General features: G+C 33.6%; 1 protein-coding gene across 1 annotated transcript; it reads right to left on the bottom strand.

The window, feature by feature from the left end:
* Positions 1–5,289: 5,289 nt before the first annotated feature.
* On the bottom strand, positions 5,290–14,064 carry LOC139510580 (uncharacterized). The gene is made up of 8 exons (XM_071297142.1): positions 13,896–14,064; positions 12,480–13,524; positions 11,270–11,562; positions 10,155–10,292; positions 8,621–8,719; positions 8,107–8,198; positions 7,105–7,249; positions 5,290–5,640 (listed from the first exon to the last, which is right to left on the bottom strand). Exons 1-8 carry the CDS (start codon positions 14,062–14,064, stop codon positions 5,615–5,617), a joined length of 2,007 nt encoding a protein of 668 aa, XP_071153243.1. The 3' UTR covers positions 5,290–5,614.
* Positions 14,065–20,962: the final 6,898 nt, after the last annotated feature.

Below are 20,962 nucleotides of genomic sequence, written 5' to 3'. Positions count from 1 at the left end.
GAAAATAGTTAAATGCACTCTACGGCGTGAAGAAATTGTGATTAGACTTATTTTTCGGTTAGTATTTGTTTCTATGAGTTTAACCACGGTCAGGGGCGTAGCTAGAAAGAAACGATGTGCAAGCAACTACCGCCGAGCGGAGCGATGCGAAAAATTTTTGGGACCCTTTTATGCAGAAAAATGGTTTTTTTTTCGGTTTTCGGTCATAGGACGGTTATAAAAGAGGCGCTATATGTAGTCAGGACTAAAAAAAATTATGATTGTAAAACTATTAATAAATCTTCTGAATAGAGTAATACTTAAACAAAACATATTTTTGATACAGAATTTACTCAAAATCGTCAAAAATATTCTCTTCGGGTCTAGGCAGAAACAAACTGCTCTTGTCAATATTCACACTGAATGAATATGCAGTAACTGCATGTCGTTGTTCATTGTTCACGGATCGTACATTTGTTTTCAACATACGTAGTACACTGATATATCTCTATGGTAGCACTCGCACGATGTTATAAACCAGCGTATATGTTCGGCATATTGCGATCTCCCAATTAAATTCGTCAAAATTACATGCCAGATCAGTTTCGTATGTCTCAGACAATGTTGAGATTTGTTCGTCTGCTATATTCCCTACAACACGATGAAGCAGATACAGCACAAAGAAGCGATTTTCTGATAATACTAGACGCGACTTCACTCTCCAATTCCCTTATCAAATGGTCTATGAACTCAAACATAATGAGACTTTCCAATACTGTTTTGGCGTGTTTGCGGGGTGATTGGCTCCGGTAGTCTGTCGACCACATCGCCTCGGCATATTTTCAATTATATCGAAGGGACCTGATAATTCTAATGCCGATTGGTACATCTCATTTCAAACTGCTGAACCGTACACTGTAAAATGTGCTCCAAGACTACATGTCTTAAACTGAATATTACAAATTCAAATCTTGTGAAAGGTGCAAGTTACTGTCCGATTTTGCCATCAATTCCAATAAAACTTTTATTTTGAAACCAAATGCCGTTATTCAATGATATTTCATCAATTAAAAAAGTGACAACATAGATGTTTCCTTTAACATTCAATTTATAAGTTTTTATTTTGGCATTATTTTTTTTTGCATGCCGAATCGATGTGCACGCAACTGCGTGTTGGCGTATAGGGAGCTACGCGCCTGACGGTGGTAGTGTATATAAAACACGTAAAATAATTCACGTTTTTTAGTTGATAATATGATTACTATTTGTCTCACATATGCATATGTTATGCAAGCAATGCTAATCTTTTTTGCTGTTTTTTACCACCTTTTTTAAAAGTTATAAAATAAATATCTCTTATGTAAATCTCTGATTTCCGTCCAGATTTAGATTTATATTTGATACTCTTTGATTTAATCAGCTATTTGACGTTGGCATTATTTTTTTTTTCTCCATCAAGCATCACTGAAGATACATATTATTTGTCTTTGATATATAATATATTGGAAATGTATTGACAGTATTTCTGTATATTTTGATTGGCACAAAATCTACCATTTGTTTTCAGTATTTAGGTACATTTTTGTAAAGGTATATCATACAATGGTACGATTTCATCATATAGGCATTATGCATGTACATATTGTATGCAGACTTTTCTTTATTGAGGTGCATGGCCACACACATTTTCTAAATTTGATATAGTGTTTTACCTTCCAGAAATACAAGCCTTTTTCAGATTTCACATGTTAATGTTAAAAGAAAATAGAGGATGATGTTTGAAAATTATTGATACATGTATCAAAAAAGACTACTTATTTCCACATTTTCATAGTTTAGTTTTGCATTGTGAAAACCCATAAAAGACATCAGTCTTATAATTTAGAACGCGATTCGTCTACAAAAGATCAATCGATGGTGATGGAATCAAAACAGTTGGATGCCCCAAAACACAAGAAATTGTCACTGAAATCTAAATATTCTAAAACGTTTGCAAATTTAAAATCATATTAATATCCGAATCCCAACAAAACTAACACAATGTGTATCATATGCATTTAAAAAAAACCTGGTCTAGTGATACCATCGGAAACAAATTCCACTGCCAGTGAAACCAAAACAAGTGGTATCCGACTAGAAATGTATTACGCCAGACAAAAAAATGCTCTTCGTCTACGCAAGACTCAAAGTAAAATTGTTATATGCCGAATCAAGTAAAAAGTTGTGTATTGAAAACCATACATTCTTAAGAGGCCGGTTGAAAATCTTTCGTAACACTGAAAGCAAAACAAACCCAAATAGAATGTGTATTCTTAATATTAATAAATTAGTTTTAACATACATTTAAGAACTATCGAGGTTTGTATTCATCATTGTGCCCATATTTTTTCACAAACGGTTCATCCAAGTCTATGTCTTACGATCTCAAAATATTTGCTGGTTATTGCAAACTAATGCAAATATACTCTGAAGAACATCTATGACGTATTAAAACATTTTCGGTGCTAATGACCTGTGCTCACTAATGATATGAGGTTGATTTTATGTCTTCATTAATTAAACAGTATATGAACCTATCGATAATTTTCAGATTTTAGAAACAAAAGAAATAGATTGAAATGTGAACGGTTCATATACAGACGTAGTTTGCAGATTGTGGTACTTGCACAAATACTGCGCCATCAAGGATATAAAAAAAATTGACTTTAAACGACACATTCAACATTGTATAGTCACTATCACGATTTGGTTTACCAATACGAAAGTATGTGTCCCAACTCATGCTTTCGCGGTCATAGACTATTGGAATCGTGAGAAAGACGTTCGGTCTGTAAATTTTTCGGATAAATTCACATGATGGGGGGGGGGGGGGGGGGGGGGGGACACACGCATAGCAGGAGACGTTTGCCTTATTGTCGCTCACTACCTAGCTTCTTTTGATGTGTTTGTGATTCCGTTAGCATTTTTCTGTTTGACTGTTTGACTTCTCTAAATAAAGCATTTATTATTTTCGGATAACAGTAAACATCGGGAATTAGACATAAATCAGACGAATTTACTGGTATTAGCGATCAAAGACCACAAAAATTTGACAATACTCAATAGAGACACGGAGAACAGTAAAATATATGTTGCGTTGATTTCAGTTGCTCTTTCACACACTTTTGTTGCAATAGTTTTTATGTGAGGAGTTCACCTCATTTAATGAAATTATTATAGTGTTAACATAAGCGAGCATAATGTATTAATTATAATATCCAAACGCCTTACGCCAAGGATATGGTTTTGCTAAGGAATTGGTAGTTGACAATTGAAATCATCATATTTGTCCACCATATATTTTAGTTCGAAGACGTCCTTATCTGTTAATACCGAGGTAAAGATCGAGATAGAAATGAAACCTTCCACTTTTGAAACTGAAGTGTCCTAAATCTAAAGTTCACTATAATATATGATATTTTAGCACTCATTGAAATGTGCGTTTTGAAGTTACAGAACACGACTAATGTATCAAAAAGAATATTAAAGAACTTTCCAAGGTGCTTTATTTCTATTCTTTTCGAATGTGCTGTATGCATGAGAGTACACAAAACACATCAGCAAGTAGTGGTGCACAATAAGTACTCACTGGAATATCGGAATAAAATATGAATAAAAAAACAAGAGGAAAGAGACAATTTTTTTACATCTTTACAAAACAAATGAACGAAAGGCAAACCATGAGTCACAACTATCAAAAAAATGACATATGTATATATTGTAAAAATACAAAACTGTTCGTCAAATTTGAGTTCCATGTGACATCACCAGATGATATCGGCGTTCAAAAATGTGTATTAAGAAAAAAAAAAAATAATGGCCATGCATGATTTTTTGAAATGATCGATTTTTATCAAGATGATTCACAGTTTGTAAATTTTAATTTTAATTTACACATTCAATAGCTGTTCAAGTTAAAGGTCAGTTATGTCTCGTGCTTACATTAACTATTAGCCAAATAAGAAATGGTATGTGGCTTCATCGTTTCTTCTATTTATAACAGTATAATCTATATTGAGAATTTGTGTAGAAGTCTCTAAAATGTGTCTAAAACATATTATATAAAAATGAATAAAATGAGATCAAGAGTATACTTCAATATTTTATTTGGCTTTTTATAATTTTTTTTGGATTCGAGCGTCACTGAAGATTTTTTTGTAGACGAAACGCGCGTCTTCGAGCGTCACTGATGAGTTTTTTGTAGACGAAAAGCGCGTCTGACGTAGATATAAAATTTAGTCCTGGTATCTATGATGAGTTTATTAATGATAACAACCATGTGACACACATCACCAAATTAATCTTAATAGTACCTTTTAATTTAATTGCTTTGTTTATATGCCGTTTTGTGTTTCTTTGTTACATGTTTGTTTTGTTTATACGTTGTTGTCAATATAATGGAATTTTCTGCGACTGTCATACAAATGAGAGTTTAACTTACTATAAAACCAGGTTTAATCCACCTTGTTCTACATGAGAAAATTCCTGTACCATGTCAGGAATACATGTATGACAGTTGTTATCCATTCGTTTGATTTTTTTATTTTGCCATTTGATTAGGGACTTTCCGTTAAAATTTTCAGTACTTTTATGATTTAAACCTTTACAACAATTGAATCGTGTCTATATACCAAGTCAACCTGTCAATTGTCCCTAGTCAAAAAAGTCCGAACAAATAAAACAGAAACTGTTTGAGATCTGCCATTTACGCCAAACCATAGAGAAAAATAGACATCTACAAAAAATTAAGAAATGATAACCATTGTTAAAATTTCTGATTTGGGTCAAGCAAATGAATATTTCGCGAGGTTATTTTAGACCTCATTTCTTCTTTTCTATACAATACGGATAATACAGAATATCAATTCGGGAAAAACACTTAACTTACGAATGGTATGTTATAAATCATGTCAGTACCGTGACTTCTGATAATGATGATACCATTGGAATAAAACAGTAACATCATCATATTTGAATGTCAAATTCATGATTTGCAACATACCTTGTAAAGGGCATCAAAATAAATCAGCAAAACAAACTGATATAATATATATAAATACATATATAATTCGTCTAAATATCAGAACAACATTGTTAGATCTGTTAATTTGCGGAAGCAATTTTTTGTTATTCCCTTGCCGGGATTTGAACTCATGCTACGGAGAGATCTACAGAGATATCGTGGCCCAAATCATCTTGCACTATGCCCGACACGCGATACCTCTCCACCACCTAGGCTCTACAATAATAATGCTTCAGGGAGCTGTGTGTTATACCTTTCCTCGTCAGTTTTTTTTCTAGATTCGTAACACATACATGCTATATAAGGTAGGAAGTTGGAATTTTATGTTTAATTGTATTTTAAGACAAATGACAGGTGCATCATGATACGATGTGACGATAGAACCACCAGTTTAGGACATAAAATGAAATAGATAATATATACAATCATCACAGCACTCTAAAATTAACAAAGTAACAGGTAATAATCGAGTGATACACTCATTTCTTATCTGCAATGTTATCAAACTTCGCATGCCCAAAAACTAAAATTGTCATTATTTGTTATGCATGTGTAGAGTTTGTCGAGTTTTCTTCAATGCGGATAGTAAGACTTTAAACCTGAAACGAGAAAAAAAAAATACCAGTCATGTTATATGGAGATTAATACATGTTCACCAGTGAAGGTGATACAAGGCTGAAAGCACATATAATACATGTTTTAAAAAATTACTCTAAATATCAGCACAAAAATGTTAAATTTGCAAATTCGTGGAAGCAATATTTTGTTCTTTTTTCGCCTGGATATCTTGACAACAGTGCATGCACTATGCCCAGTACTCTCGACCACTCGACCGTCTAGACTGAACTAAAAAGCTTGCATTGACCTCGTGTTACCTTTCCTCGTCAGTCAGTATAATCTAGAGCTTTAACACAGTACATGATATATTGAATTGAAACCTGATTTTTTTTCTTCAAACAGACATGTATGTCATTTAGTATTTATCCCACGTTTTTAGTGTCCATATTATTCTGTGATATAGAACTACACTACTTTATACGTGTTAACCGGAAAGCAGAGCGATTTAGAAAACTTGCTACACAGCACTTTGCATGTTATCAATACATGTTAGTGCAGTAAAAACACGTACATTGATGTTGAGACAGAATCTTCATCAATATGAATAAACAAAGGACATCCGACGTGTATAATGTGATGGGTCTTAACCATACACGTGCTAGGTGCGTTAAATTTCCGTCTTGGGTCTTAATTGACTGGGATTGTCAGCTTTCCTGTCGAAGGTAGATGATTCTCTCCGAAATATCCAAAAGGAGTAGGTTCAGTAAGACCCCTTTTTGGCCCCAAAATATAGCAGTTTTACAAAATTGTTAAAATGTAAACCTTTAGTTATTTATTGGACAGTAGAATGCTTCTGCTACATAAATGTGGGCTATTTTTGACAATACAATGCACATATATCCGGTACTAGCACCATTAAGTCATGCTAAATTACTGAAATCCTCATAATTCTAGCATTTTAGTTAAATTTTAGACTGTTTTCGTGTAAAACGAAAGTGGCCGCATTCGTGTTCATCCTTAATGTTGAAATGTAAGTTGTATTTTATGATAATACATAACATATAGAAAGGTTGAGGATGAACACGGATGCGGCCACTTTCATTATTACCAAAAACCATCTGAAAAGTGAAATTTTTCGGCATATTAGGTAGATTTTTTCATATTTGAGCTTGAATCGGATCGTTTTTAATGACTAAATCTGTTAAAATCTTTCACATAAACTAATTAATTCAAATAAGATAGACACTTAAGTGTTTAAAAAGTGGTCAAAATCTTTCGTCAGATGAATCTGAAATTTGAGGCCAAAATCGGTCCTTACCGGACCTACTCCTTTTATGCCAATAAAACTGACAGCAATGATATAATAAATAGTGCTGAAAGTGGCGTAAAATTCCATCAATCAGTAAATCAATCAATTCAATAAATACATACCTATATACATTTATACATTTCGAACTTCAGATATCGAGACTTGAAGTTCTTTAAAATAAAATACACGATCATACCTCCTGATTTATTTGTTGAAAAATGTGTTTCTTCATCAGTTGAATTTCCAGAAGCATCTGAGAAACTCCCTGTTAACCCTTCACGGCGCTGTAACCAATAAGTTCGAACCATGTCACTGAAAGCATTCATGACATCCCGATCCGTCTGAAATAAATGGCAAATGATTTCATTTCAATCCAATCCAAAATAGTTGAATAAAATAAAAAACTGTTTTTATTTTTGAACCTTTTTGTATGCAGATAAAGATGTCCTATCATATTGCAAAAAAAGTACGTATCCAATAAAGAACTTGATCATATTTGTTTTTATATTGCCCCTTTGTTTTTCCTGTCTCGTTTGTTTGGCTGTTTCTTCCAGTGCACAGACAGATGTATCCTGAATCTATAGGCAAACTATCGTTATAGTACAATTGTAAATCAAACAAAATACATGCTTCTGTTGTTTCGACAAATCCTTTGGATTAGTGAATTGTATTCAAAACTCACTTTCTGGTACGGAAAACACATTTTTAAGAATGGCGTAGTTAAATGATACCACATTTCCCGCGTTTTGCATAGTTTAACAACACAGCATTCCGAAAATATTTTACAATGATTCCAGAATTGTGCTATGGGTTTTTTGTATGATGGTGTATGTTTAATTGTTACAGATGGTAAGACAAATTTCGATACAAAAGTATGATTTAATAAAGCTCTGTTTTGTTCTCTTCTAAGAAAAACGTACATCCAATTTATTCCTTCGCTGCGATATAGCCTTTTCTACTGAGGTACATTAAATCCGGTGTTAGGCGCCGTCTATAACTTGCATATTTTTTTTTATCCGTATTGAAGGCCTCACTTTGACTTTGAGATGAATAACAGTAATAAAAAAGCGGTGAATCTTTGCTTTTTTTATGTTGTTGCTATACATGAACTAGTTTTGTGAGTGTCGTGGATAGATACCCCATATCATTTGTTTTCTTTTATTCAATGTATTACACGTTATAAAAAGGCATGACTTACTCGCATTTCACTGTCTCTTCTTTCATCCATTACAAACCCACCAATTGTAACTAGAAGATCCCTAGTTGTTTGACTTATTTGTATCTTGTTAGCTGTAATATAAAAAAATGTCTATCATACCGGTTTCCATTCAAAATCAGGTATAAGTTATATCTTAATTATTGTCTCTGGAAATATGAGAAAAATGGTGTCACTCGTGGATATGTTTGTTGAAGTTTGAGGTTTTGGCAGTAGCTAGTCTATGTAATGCATTCCCAACTTTTTGTAGACTTAGAATTATTGCTTTACAAGACATATTCGTGTTATTTTGTAATAATCTAGGCGGTTTCGTTGACGTATACACCACAATTTCTTTCATTTCTACGATATTTTATACGCATGATGAAACAAGTGTTTTGAATTTTTTTCATGTTGAAACTTTAGATTAAACAAAATGTGTTTCCACTTCCCCATTGCGATGTGCCATGATCTTTAACCTTTGTATATCTATTGAAGAGAAATTTGTTATACATACCTCGCCCTTGAGACTCCATCTTTGATGCAATGCTGACAGTTCTTCCAAATAAACAATATCGCGGCATTTTAGTTCCAACTACTCCAGCTAAGACAGAACCTAAACACAGTTAGATTATAAATTAAAATGAGTCACTACTTTTATAGCTATGTTTGATCTATTTCAATATCAATTTGATATGGATCATTGCTGCTACTGGTTTTGTAATTAATGTATGAATGTTTTTCATGTTCATGTTTAAAAACTCAGATTTCCATTTGAAACATATGTGTTTTCAACAACAAGAAAGACAATTGGTTTCGTCACCGTTAAAATCACCAGCCCAGGAGTCTGCATTCATGTACTGACAGTAAATATCATTGATATTCTCTTTTTTGTGAAGTTGCTATTTAAACAATATTGAAAAACGTCAACCACTAGGCATTTTATACCCAATGTGCATAGATGGCTACATGTATATACGTATTTGGCGAAACCATTTGGAAATTCTGGTTTGCAGGGCTCTACAACTTCGTTTTTGATTTGACCTTCGAAATGTTTTAATTAGAGTGCCACTGATGAGACTTATGTACACGAAACGCATTTTTGGTAAAACGAATTTATAAGCAAGGTATTTTTGATTTTTGCTATTAGACGTCCCTTGTAAAGATTTGTTATGGAAAACAGACACATGTATAGTCCATTTGTGCTTTTTAGAATTTTAAACATATTTGATTAATTATCACCTGTTACTATAGTATTAATGAATGGGTGTTTTTATAATGGTCCTGTTATATGTCCAAGGTCTGTAATAATGGTCGAGGAAGTCTGTAATGGCCCGAAGCAACGCCGAGGGCTATTACAGACATCCGAGGCCATTATTACTGACCGAGGACATATAACAGGGCCATTATAAAAACACCCATTTCTTAATACATTTATTAACCAACTGAACAAAATGTATGTGTTGCTGCTAACTTGATGTACTGTCTTACTCTTTTAATGACAGTTTAGTTTGAACAAAATAATTTGTACTTCACCATTATAAAGCTTTAAATATACCAAATATCCAAGATATTAAGTTGAAAGAGATATGTGTTAAAAAACAGGATGAACAGTGATCCCTTTATATGGTTCTTTAATGTTGGTTGCTGGTTACTAAATCAAATAAAATACAAGAAGGTATTATACTCTTTACAACTTAGTTTTATTAACTTTATTAAACACCCTAACAGGGCTTAATACAGACAAACTGGGCATTAATACAGGGCCATTACAGAAAAACAGGGCCATTACAGAAAAAAACAGGGCCATTACAGAAAAACAGGGCCATTACAGAAAAAACAGGGCCATTACAGAAAATATGTAATTTTTAATAAACAGTCATTTTTGGCAATAATGCACTTACTAGTTGGTTAATAAAGTTCATTATTAAACAGACCTGATTTTAAACCAGATATAGATTTATATATATCAAGAAAAAAGATAATAAAGTTTAAATCCGAAACAGCAGCAAAAACTTAAAAAAAAATTAATGCCAGATATGTTGAGTTACCTGAGTGCGCACCAATTCTAAGTTTAAACTTTGTTTCCGGTAGATGTTGAATCTCTAGTTTCTTCACGTGATCAAGAAGATCCAGGGCCACAGTAGCTATCTCAGAGGCATGGCGTATACCATTACGCTTCGGTACACCTGAAAACATTCATAGGTATAATAATTAAGGTGGTACCGAAAACATTCATAGGTATAATAATTAAGGTGGTACCCAACACCTTGACTTTAATTAATTTGTCTCGTTTAATTTTCAGAAAATTTTACTTTCACCCTTTGACATACATTTGTAAATATGAAATTTAAAAAAGAACACACACTTTACCGGAAAAATTTCATCGAATTATATATATGAATATATATAAACAAGTCTAAATTGAAAACTACGTTCAAACCTATGAATATATATAGATATATATTTGTATGAAGCAGTTTCACAAACACTAGTTTGGATTGAATTTGAATGAAAAGCTTACTATTTCCATAAGATTATAACGTGATTAAAACGTTCATCTGATGTTTACAGAGTTATCTCCATTTACTGTAATGTACCACATTAAGCAATGACCGAAATTTTCCATAACTATAACACTAGACATCCCTAAATGATTACAAAATAGAGTTAAACAGGGGTATTCAAACATTTTAACGAAATGTAATAATGGTACAAAAAAAGCTTTTTCTTAAGTTTAACGACGAAATCTAGCTGCGCAATAAATAAGGAAAGCCCCCAAAATATGCTAGCTTAAGAATGAATTATGACGTCTTATCAGACGTAATATCAGCCCAAGAACCGACCACGTGAGTGGTGTGATATTGACAGAGGGTTTATAAAACAACTGATATAAACAATCTTTTTATCATATGCTTCAACAATGGAGACAGGAGACAATGGCGATATAACACTACGGAAAGTCATACTATGATAATCGAAAGTAGCTGATAAAATTTTCATATCAACCCGCTAAGCACAATAATTTTGGAATATATTAAATCAAATTTGACTAATTTCCTGAAATGACCATGTACGAATCCCCAACTGTTAATACTTTGTAAAAGTCATACCTTAAACGACCATGTAAGCATCCAAAATTGTCTCAACTTTGTAAATATCATACCTGAAACGACCATGTAAGCATCCCCAATTGTCTCCACTTTGTACACATCATACATGTCAATCCTCGTGTCAAAGCAAGAGTACAAGTTATTTAACATGTCTACAACCTGTAACGGAGAGCTCTGAGCAGAAATGGATGTGAATCCTACTATATCACTGAAGAATATGGTCGACTCGCTGTACTGCTCGGCGTTAACCTGTTCACTTCTTTTCAGCATTTCTGCTACCTCTCTAGGCAACATCTGATATAAGAGCATGTCTGTCAATTTCTTTTCTTTATTTAGTGCCTTAGTCCTGTAATAAAATTACTTAATTTATTACGTATTCAATAATGTTCGATCTATGAGTTTTGTATTCTAGACTATTAGTTTAAATTGTTTTTATTGTAGCAGATTGTCACAGACCTTGCAGAACAGTGCACAGTCTTTTAGAATTCATAAATATTTATTAAATGATTAAAATGGTGCATTACTGAATATGTTAAAATGTATACACGTTCTAACATTTTATATACTATTGTAATCACACTTATATTCTAGGTACTTGTGTGTTAACTCAAATCGTTTTATAACAAAAAATCATATTGTTTGAGAATAGGAAATCTTGTTATCGTCAAACATCTAATTTTCCCCTGTAAAATATGGTCGGACAACTTAGAAAAATATTGTATTCCTACTAGTGTATATGATCTGTGATTGAGCTGAATGAGTTATCAATCTTTAGTGATTGATATTGAATTTATAATGGTTTATATCATGTCCACAAAAATATAATTTTCAAATAACAGAAACATTTATATTGTTAATATCGCGAAAGGCCTTTATAAAACGTTTTCTTATCACAAAGTAAAATTACAAAAATACCGGACTGTGAGGAAAATTCTAAACGGAAAGTCCGTATGCAAATGGCAAAATCTCAAATACACCAAACGAATGTAATTTAACAACTGTCATATTTCTTACTTGGTACAAACATTTTCTTGTGATGCAGAAAATGGTGGACTAAACCTGGTTTTATAGCTAGCTTAACCTTTTACTTGTATGACCGTTGCTAAAAATCCATTTATCGAAAACGATGTGTGAACAAATCAAAAAGAACATAATAGGTAAACATTAAAAATATAAGGGTACAGCGGTCGACATTGTGTTATAATATTAATCAATTTAAAAACAATGCTAATTCAATGTCGATGGAGATTTTTTACTTCTTACCTATTTGCAATTGAGATGGAGTACTTTTGAATTTCCGATGTGAGTGAGTAGACAGCAAACACAATCAGTGGGCAAACAATTAAAATCACCCCAAACACAATACAAATAGTGATAACACTCTTCAGTTCTTCGTCCGAGGCTTTGGCAAGATTCTCGTCGATTGTAAGTGCAAGTGCATTCTGTGTCCTTGTCAAAACGCCTTGATAAATAGTCATGTTATCAAACCACATCTGTGCTTCCGTAATTGATGCCGATTCACGAGAGTAATTATTTGACTTGATTCGATTCCTGAACTCTTCTATACGCCCACTTACATTTGCATTCTTAGCCAATTCGAAATTATAAATATCGAATGCTATTTGCGAGTAAAACCTTGCAGACTCAAATGTTACATTTGCTCTATCCTGATTTTCCATAAATAACAAATATTCTTCTCTTGTCTCAAATCCTCCCGTCGCATAAAATGATACACCTAATGCTCTTTCTCTTCCAAAGAGTTCGCTTGACACGATGATTTCTTGATAAGCTACAACATCTTTCCAGACCGACCCTGTACTGGACTCGCTGACGGAATCATACAACCATGTTAATAAGACCATGATGCTGTTCGAGTAAAAATTGAGTTCCGTTTCCACTGACTGATTGTAGACGTCTAGTTGGTACCGATGTTTGTTCAGGTAAGACAAGAAGCGCTCACGTGTCTCCATTTCGTTTATAATGTCGTCACCTCTCGGCCATTTTGATAAATTCTGAATAGCTAGGTCTGTGTCAGGATACCGTTGAAGCAAGAAATCTTTAGTCTCAGGCTTTATATTACTGACATATAGTGCACTCATATCCCGTTCAAACTGTATGGTACGCAGTAATGCACCAAGCTCTATACTGAAAGACAGTAGTTCTCGAACGCTTGAGGAACTAATATAGCTGTCTATTGCAATGATGAAGGTATTTGCTGTCATCCCTGTAATAACAAGTACTGGTATCATAACTACGGATAACATCTTTATCATTTGCTTGCGTTTTCCAGCATCCGTAATTGGGTTACCTGTAGATAGATATTGATATATTTTTCAGTACGTTGTGTTACAATTAAAAGCATGCAAAATGTAAACGTACCTGTACATGCATTGGAACATCTCGATGTTCTATTTTATTGAAAAATGTACTTTTACATCTAGTGACACACCTTGTTGTTCTTGTCTATAGAAAATGTACATTTATATGCAGTGACATATTGTATTGCTATTCTATTGTAAACGAACTTCTTCATACAGAGGCACACCTACTTGTCCTTATCTTTTGTAAAGGTACCTCTACATACAGTGTCATACCTTGTTGTCAGTATCTATTGTAAACACAACTCTACACACAGAGGCACATCGTGTTGCTACTAATCTATAATATTTGTAAACGTACCTCTACAAACAGCGTCACACTTTGTTGCTACTTGTCTCATGCTCAGCATACTCGTTATTGCGTCATTAATCTGTGACGGAGTCAGAGAAATAATGGAATCGGTAGACACTGATCGTCCCTCATGAGTGGGTTGTTGATTCTTTATGGGATGGATTTTTGAATCACCCATCTTCATCTGAATAATATGGAAATGTATTTCATCTAAGAATATTGTAAGAAAGCAATACAGCCTATACAAAGAAGATCGTTTCTATCAGGTTTTAAAACTTATATAAACCAAAGAACACATAAAAACACATTGAAAATTGACATATATCTCAGTATTTCTTGTCGTCTATGTTCCTTTGGCAGATTAATAGAAATTGAATGTAACCTAGTTTTATACTGTCTTCCAAAGAGATATTTATGATTGACGATAGTGAATGGTGGGTAACGGTACCGTAACTTGTATACCTTTTAAATTATGTAGTCAAATTTGGCAGCTTCCAAACAACCAAATATTCCACTGAGGAAATTATACTTAATATGAAGGGGTCAACGAAACATCACCAGAAAAAGGATAAAACATTAACAATAGGAACTTAAAGCAAAAGTCGTCCCGTCTAACATAAAAGAGGAACGAAAGATACCAGAGGGACAGTCAAACTCATAAATCGAAAATAAACTGACAACGCCATGGCTAAAAATGAAAAAGAAAAACAGACAAACAATAGTACACAAGACACAATATAGAAAACTAAAGATTAAGCAACACGAACCCCACCAAAAACAGGGTGATCTCATAAATGTCGATCTAGAAAATTATGTTATTATTAAGATTTAGAAAAAATAATACATAATTATGTTAAAGTATATTTCAAAAGATCGAAGCCACTTTTAGAATTGAAGCTTAAAATACATCCAAACCATCATAACTACTTAATAAGTTAAAGTACATTCCGAAAATCAAAAGTTCAGGTATTTACGTCAAATTTAAGTTCCTACGATGAGAAGTGAAAAGTGTAATGCCACTTATCACCTGTTAATAAAACATTGATTTTTATAATAATAATAATAAAAAGGAATTCCGCATACTTTGAACAGTTGTCATGGTTACATTTTAAACATCTAGATTCTTGTAAGTTATGATATCGATTAAATACAAACATATAAGTCGGTGACATTATGAGTGTAAGGAACAAGTGTGATAGAACCTTTTAGTCAGGAAAACTTACTATGAACTGAATTTATTTCATTTACTGTGTCCTGAAAAACATGGACACATGACTATATAATTAGACTGTGCAACTTGTAAAGGTTGCAATTCAAGAATTCAATTCAATTTTTTTTAAGTCTCATTTCTCAATGATAATATATAATACAACATTACATTTAATATAAACATAAGTTACATAGATTCAAAAACAGAAAGCCATTCTGTACAGAATATCAGAGACTATAACATAATAAAATGATAGAAAATTCGTCTATCATAAAACTAAGTAAGTTCCGTATTTACAGTATACAATATTTCTACGTCTATTTGAATAAGATAAAAGGCTTTGGCACAGCTACAAATCATATTGATATCTGTAATCAAAAACACCATTTTCTGTTCACCATCAAAAGACATAAAATCGACTATTAAAATTCTTTGTTTCATTTTTCTGAAATCGTCAAATAATGTACACGATAACGTAACATTGGCTTCATCTTCTCAAATATCTGTACAGCTACCACAGATTTTGAAAGGTGCCACTCCTTTGTCAAATTTGGTCTCCAATAGATTATACAAACATGTCGATAATGGGCATGCTTGTTTAAATTCTGGTAAATCGGATAGAAAACAAATTGAACCTGAAGAATTCGGTATCATAGCTTTGCCTAGAAGTTACAGAACGAATTCGCCAAATTCAGATGTGGGGTATCCCCACTGAGGATTATTACTGAAATATGCAAATATAGTTAAAAACAAACAGAGTATGCCATATATGTGATGGTGTTATTGAACACGAATCAAGTTTTATTACAATCTCATTTTTATAATCTTTGAACATTTAGTTTATGAACTCATTGATGGCAATAAAAAAATAATTTTTGTATTCCTAGACGTAAATATTAAACGTGTGTGTGCCAAAACCTCAAACCAAAGAACAATTTTAGTTGCACAAAAAGACAAGGCACGCAAGGTATCTAAAATTGAATATTCGCAGCTAAGGAAAGCTAATACAAAGTCATAAATAACAAATAAAGACATCAAATTTTGAGAGGTCATTGTGCAAAACATATGAGATAAGAATCCTAAACAAAAATCAGACTTGTATCGTAAAAAGACATATTTAACGATTTTATACAGTGTTAATATGACAACCTTTAAGAATATATGTATTCAACGGATCAATAAGTTTGTATTGATCGTATCTATATTATTGGGCTCTATATATAACATCAAATTAAGCGCGATATCAGGTTTGTAATAATTTAGGAAGGCGTGTGAATATGGTATAAATTTGGGCATACAGTTCATAAAAGTATATCAAGATTAAATTTTTCCAATCAAAGCGTATTTCCTTTTCCTTTACTATGTGAGTGAGTGTGTGTGTGGTTTTTTTTTGTTTTGTATATGCACTAATTTTTGTCATGGATGGATAGCTCATATCTCTTATTTTGTTTATGAGACTTAAATTAGTGCAGGTGTGTTTTCTTATGACGATGTGTGAAAGTGGTGGGGTTAATTTCTGCGGAATCTAATTTGATCACTGCTCAGCATCCCAATGATGTTATAGTTACTGGTTTTTAAGTTTTCCTGAGTTGATGTCCTTTAAATATTTTTAATAATTATACACGTATCCATAAAATTAAAATGTCTTTCAGCGCAATACGGTATTATTAAAGACAATCCTATTGTTTTGATTCGGGCGCTACTATTGAACTTGTGTAGATGGAACGCTCGTCTGGTGTAACAACTTATAAACATTGCATGTATCTGCGGTGAATATTCTTTTTAAAACTGCAAATATTTTATGTTGTTGTCTTTTTTTTTTGTATTTTTTGTGAAATATTGCTGGTAATAAATCCTTAGGGAGCTACCATTTGATTTTTATGGGGGGGGCGGGGGCTAGGATGAAAAATTTTGTCCTGCATTTTTTTTTAGCTGTAATCTCTGTCCCGCCTTTTTATTTTTCACTCTGTTCGGTCCTGCCTTTTTATTTTTAGTTTATCCTGACTTTTTTTTACCTAAATTGTCGTCCTGACTTCTTTTTTTTGCAAGTGTCTCATCCTGCCTTTGTTTTTTATTCAAAACTCCTGTCCTGCCTATTTTTTTTCAAATTTCATCCTAGCCCCACCCCCCCCCCCCCCCCCCCCATAAAAATCAAATGGTAGCTCCCTTATTCGTCATTTTAGCTTTTTTTTTTGAATTGAAAACAGCATAAAAAAAGTACCGAACTCCGAGGTAAATTAAAACTAGAGGCTCTCAAGAGCCTGTATCGCTCACCTGATTCTACTTGGGTTTTTGAAATCATATAAAAAAATATAAAATTTGGCTAAAAGTGACAACACAACCTCATTTATAAGGAAAGGAACATGTTTAATTTCATTCAAAAGTCCCCCACTGGCGGCCATCTTGGATGACAGATCAGCTACAAAGTAACAACACTTGGTCAGTACCTCATAAGGAACATTCATGCCATGTTTGGTTTTATTCCATTCAGTGGTTCTCTAAAAGAAGTCATTTGTATGCATTTCCCATAGGGTCCTATGTTAAACTAAGTCCCCTGCTGGCGGCCATCTTGGATGATAGATCGGCTACAAAGTAACAACACTTGGTCAGCACCTCATAAGGAACATTCATGCAATGTTTGGTTTCATTCCATTCAGTGGTTCTCTAAAAGAAGTCATTTGTATGCATTTCCCATAGGGTCCTATGTTAAACTAAGTCCCCCGCTGGCGGCCATCTTGGATGATGGATCGGCTACAAAGTAACAACACTTGGTCAGCACCCCATAAGGAACATTCATGCTATGTTTGGTTTTATTCCATTCAGTGGTTCTCTAAAAGAAGTCATTTGTATGTATTCCCATAGGGTCCTATGTTAAACTAAGTCCCCTGCTGGCGGCCATCTTTGATGATGGATCGGCTACAAAGTAACAACACTTGGTCAGCACCACATAAGGAACATTCATGCCATGTTTGGTTTCATTCCATTCAGTGGTTCACTGGAAGAAGTCATTTGTATGCATTTCCAATAGGGTCCTATGTTAAACTAAGTCCCCGCTGGCGGCCATCTTGGATAATGGATCAGCTACAAAGTAACAACACTTAGTCAGCACTCCATAAGGAACATTCATGCTATGTTTGGTTTCATTCCATTTAGTGGTTCTCTAGAAGAAGTCATTTGTATGCATTTCCCATAGGGTCCTATGTTAAACTAAGTCCCCCGCTGGCGGCCATCTTGGATGATGGATCGGCTACAAAGTAACAACACTTGGTCAGCACCCCATAAGGATAATTCATGCTATGTTTGGTTTTATTCCATTCAGTGGTTCTCTAAAAGAAGTCATTTGTATGCATTTCCCATAGGGTCCTATGTTAAACTAAGTCCCCGGCTGGCGGCCATCTTGGATGATGGATCGGCAACAAAGTAACAACACTTGGTCAGCACCTCATAAGGAACATTCATGCCATGTTTGGTTTCATTCCATTCAGTGGTTCTCTAAAAGAAGTCATTTGTATGCATTTCCCATAGCGTCCTATGTTAAACTAAGTCCCCCGCTGGCGGCCATCTTGGATGATGGATTGGCTACAAAGTAACAACACTTGGTCAGCACCTCATAAGGAACATTCATGCCATGTTTGGTTCCATTCCATTCAGTGGTTCTCAAGAAGAAGTTCAAAATGTAAATTGTTAACGACGACGACGACGGACGACGACGGACGACGACGACGACGGACGACGGACTCCAAGTGGTGAGAAAAGCTCACTTGGCCCTTCGGGCCAGGTGAGCTAAAAAGGGGGAGGCATAAAACATGTAAAAATATATCACAGACATACAACACAACGGTCTAAGAACTCAAACAAACATACAAATAAATTGACAAAATTGAATTGCCCCTACCTTTTTGCTTGTTTCTGTAATGCAGTATATTTTATATAGTGGAATGTGTTTCTGTAATGTAATATAAACACAATTGAATACATATCTTTTGAATGTATTTTGGCGTGAAAATGTATTTAATTGTTAAGCTTTGTTAGTTATCTATAATTATTCTGTAATACTAATAGAAATGAAATAGGAGACATAATTAAGAATTTAACGTACCCTCTGCCTCAGGCAAAGTTTACATTTGATGGATTTGGATCTAGTTGAAGGTCACATTTAGTTAAATGGCTCTTCATGTGTTTCTGGTTTCACTTTGGCTTTCAAATATTTGGCTTTAGTTGATCCCGATGAAGTCAAACATAGAAAAGCTCTTTTGGCGCGAGTGTTTTCTACTTTGGTGTTGGAATGTTTTACATATTTAATAAATGGACGTTGAGAAAACTTCAATGTATCAACACATAACAGAAAACATCATTTAAAAAGTAAAAATGTACGTGCATCATACGATATTGTGCAAAAAGCAGGTCACAATACTTAATTTAAACTCTAGTAAGAGATTATAATTGTAATACAAAAGGAAAGCTAAATATCTACTTGAAAGATATATGAATTGCAAATGTTGTATTATAGAGAAAAAACGAGCTCCGAGGAAAAGTCAAAACGGAAAGTCCGTAATCAAATAACAAAACCAAAAGCTCAAACACATCAAACGAATGGATAGCCACTGTCATATTTCTGACTTGGTGCAAGTATTTTGTTATGGAAAAAATGTTGGATTAAACCTGGTTTTAAAACTAGCTAAACATCTCACATGTATGACAGTCGCATTAAATTCCATTATAGTGACACCGCTGTGTGACCAAAACAAACAGACATAATAGGTAAAAATGTCAAGAAAGGCTATTCAGCGTGAGAAAAGATCGACCCATGAGACAAACAAAAGGTTAGACCACAACACAAAATATGGAAAACTAGAGAGAAAAAACATCGTCGTTTCGATGAAAGCGAAGATTCACTTGTGCACAACATAGTTCAAGTTATGACTGAATCCATTGTAACATGATTTACATCTGGTAATTTTTAACTAAAAACATAATTTAATACATATCTTTCTATAATCACTGACATATAATAATATATGTTATATGTTGTAAGGATACCAAAAAGGCAACGTTTTACTTACAAGTTAAAATAATATCTACCAAAATAAAATATTTACCTACTGGCTGTTTCTCTGTCAAGACTTTCGTATGAACACAATATGTTTGAACTGTTTCTATGGATACCATTTACAGTTCCAATCTTTTGCAGAGGTGTTAATGAAAGACGAGTCTCCAAGAAAACAAATTGTGTGGAGGTCAGTGAAGTCTTTGAGCAAATGATTTATCAGAAAATACATGTCGAAGTGTTAATGAAAATTTGTATCTGAATAAAACTAAATATTTAAATCATGCTTTTTATATTAATATAGAAAATCCCTGTCATTGTATCTGGGATTGTAATATGGGATGATTATTTCAAGCTTTCTTATTATCGATTATCACAGTGTTTAATATTTAAACTGGAGAAGTATGAAAACATTTGAGTAATAAAAAAGATGCAGCCTTGGAACCTAAAATTGAGAATGGAAATTGGGAATGTGTCAAAGAGACAACAACCCGACCACAGAACAGACAACATCAGAAGGTCACCAATGGCTCTTCAATGCAACGAGAGTACCTAAATAAATCAGTGCCCTCCAATTCATTGTCAAGTTTTTAAGGGTTTGCTGTGAAAATATTTTTCGGTTTGGAAATATGCAATGCAGATATCTATGGAGTGATTCCGAAAATTTCAAGAGCGTTAGCTAGAATTGATGATTTGAAAAAGGGTGCTTTATTTATTTACGCAAAACTGATGCTTAAAATTAAATACACAAACCCTGATCCTTGTGTGTTAAGATTGAAAACGTTCGATGATGTAAAATCGATTCCACATTTTCACAGT

The sequence above is a fragment of the Mytilus edulis genome, chromosome 2 (assembly GCF_963676685.1).
Source record: "Mytilus edulis chromosome 2, xbMytEdul2.2, whole genome shotgun sequence".
NCBI lineage: Eukaryota > Metazoa > Mollusca > Bivalvia > Mytilida > Mytilidae > Mytilus > Mytilus edulis.
This window is presented reverse-complemented; position numbering and strand designations above follow the sequence as displayed.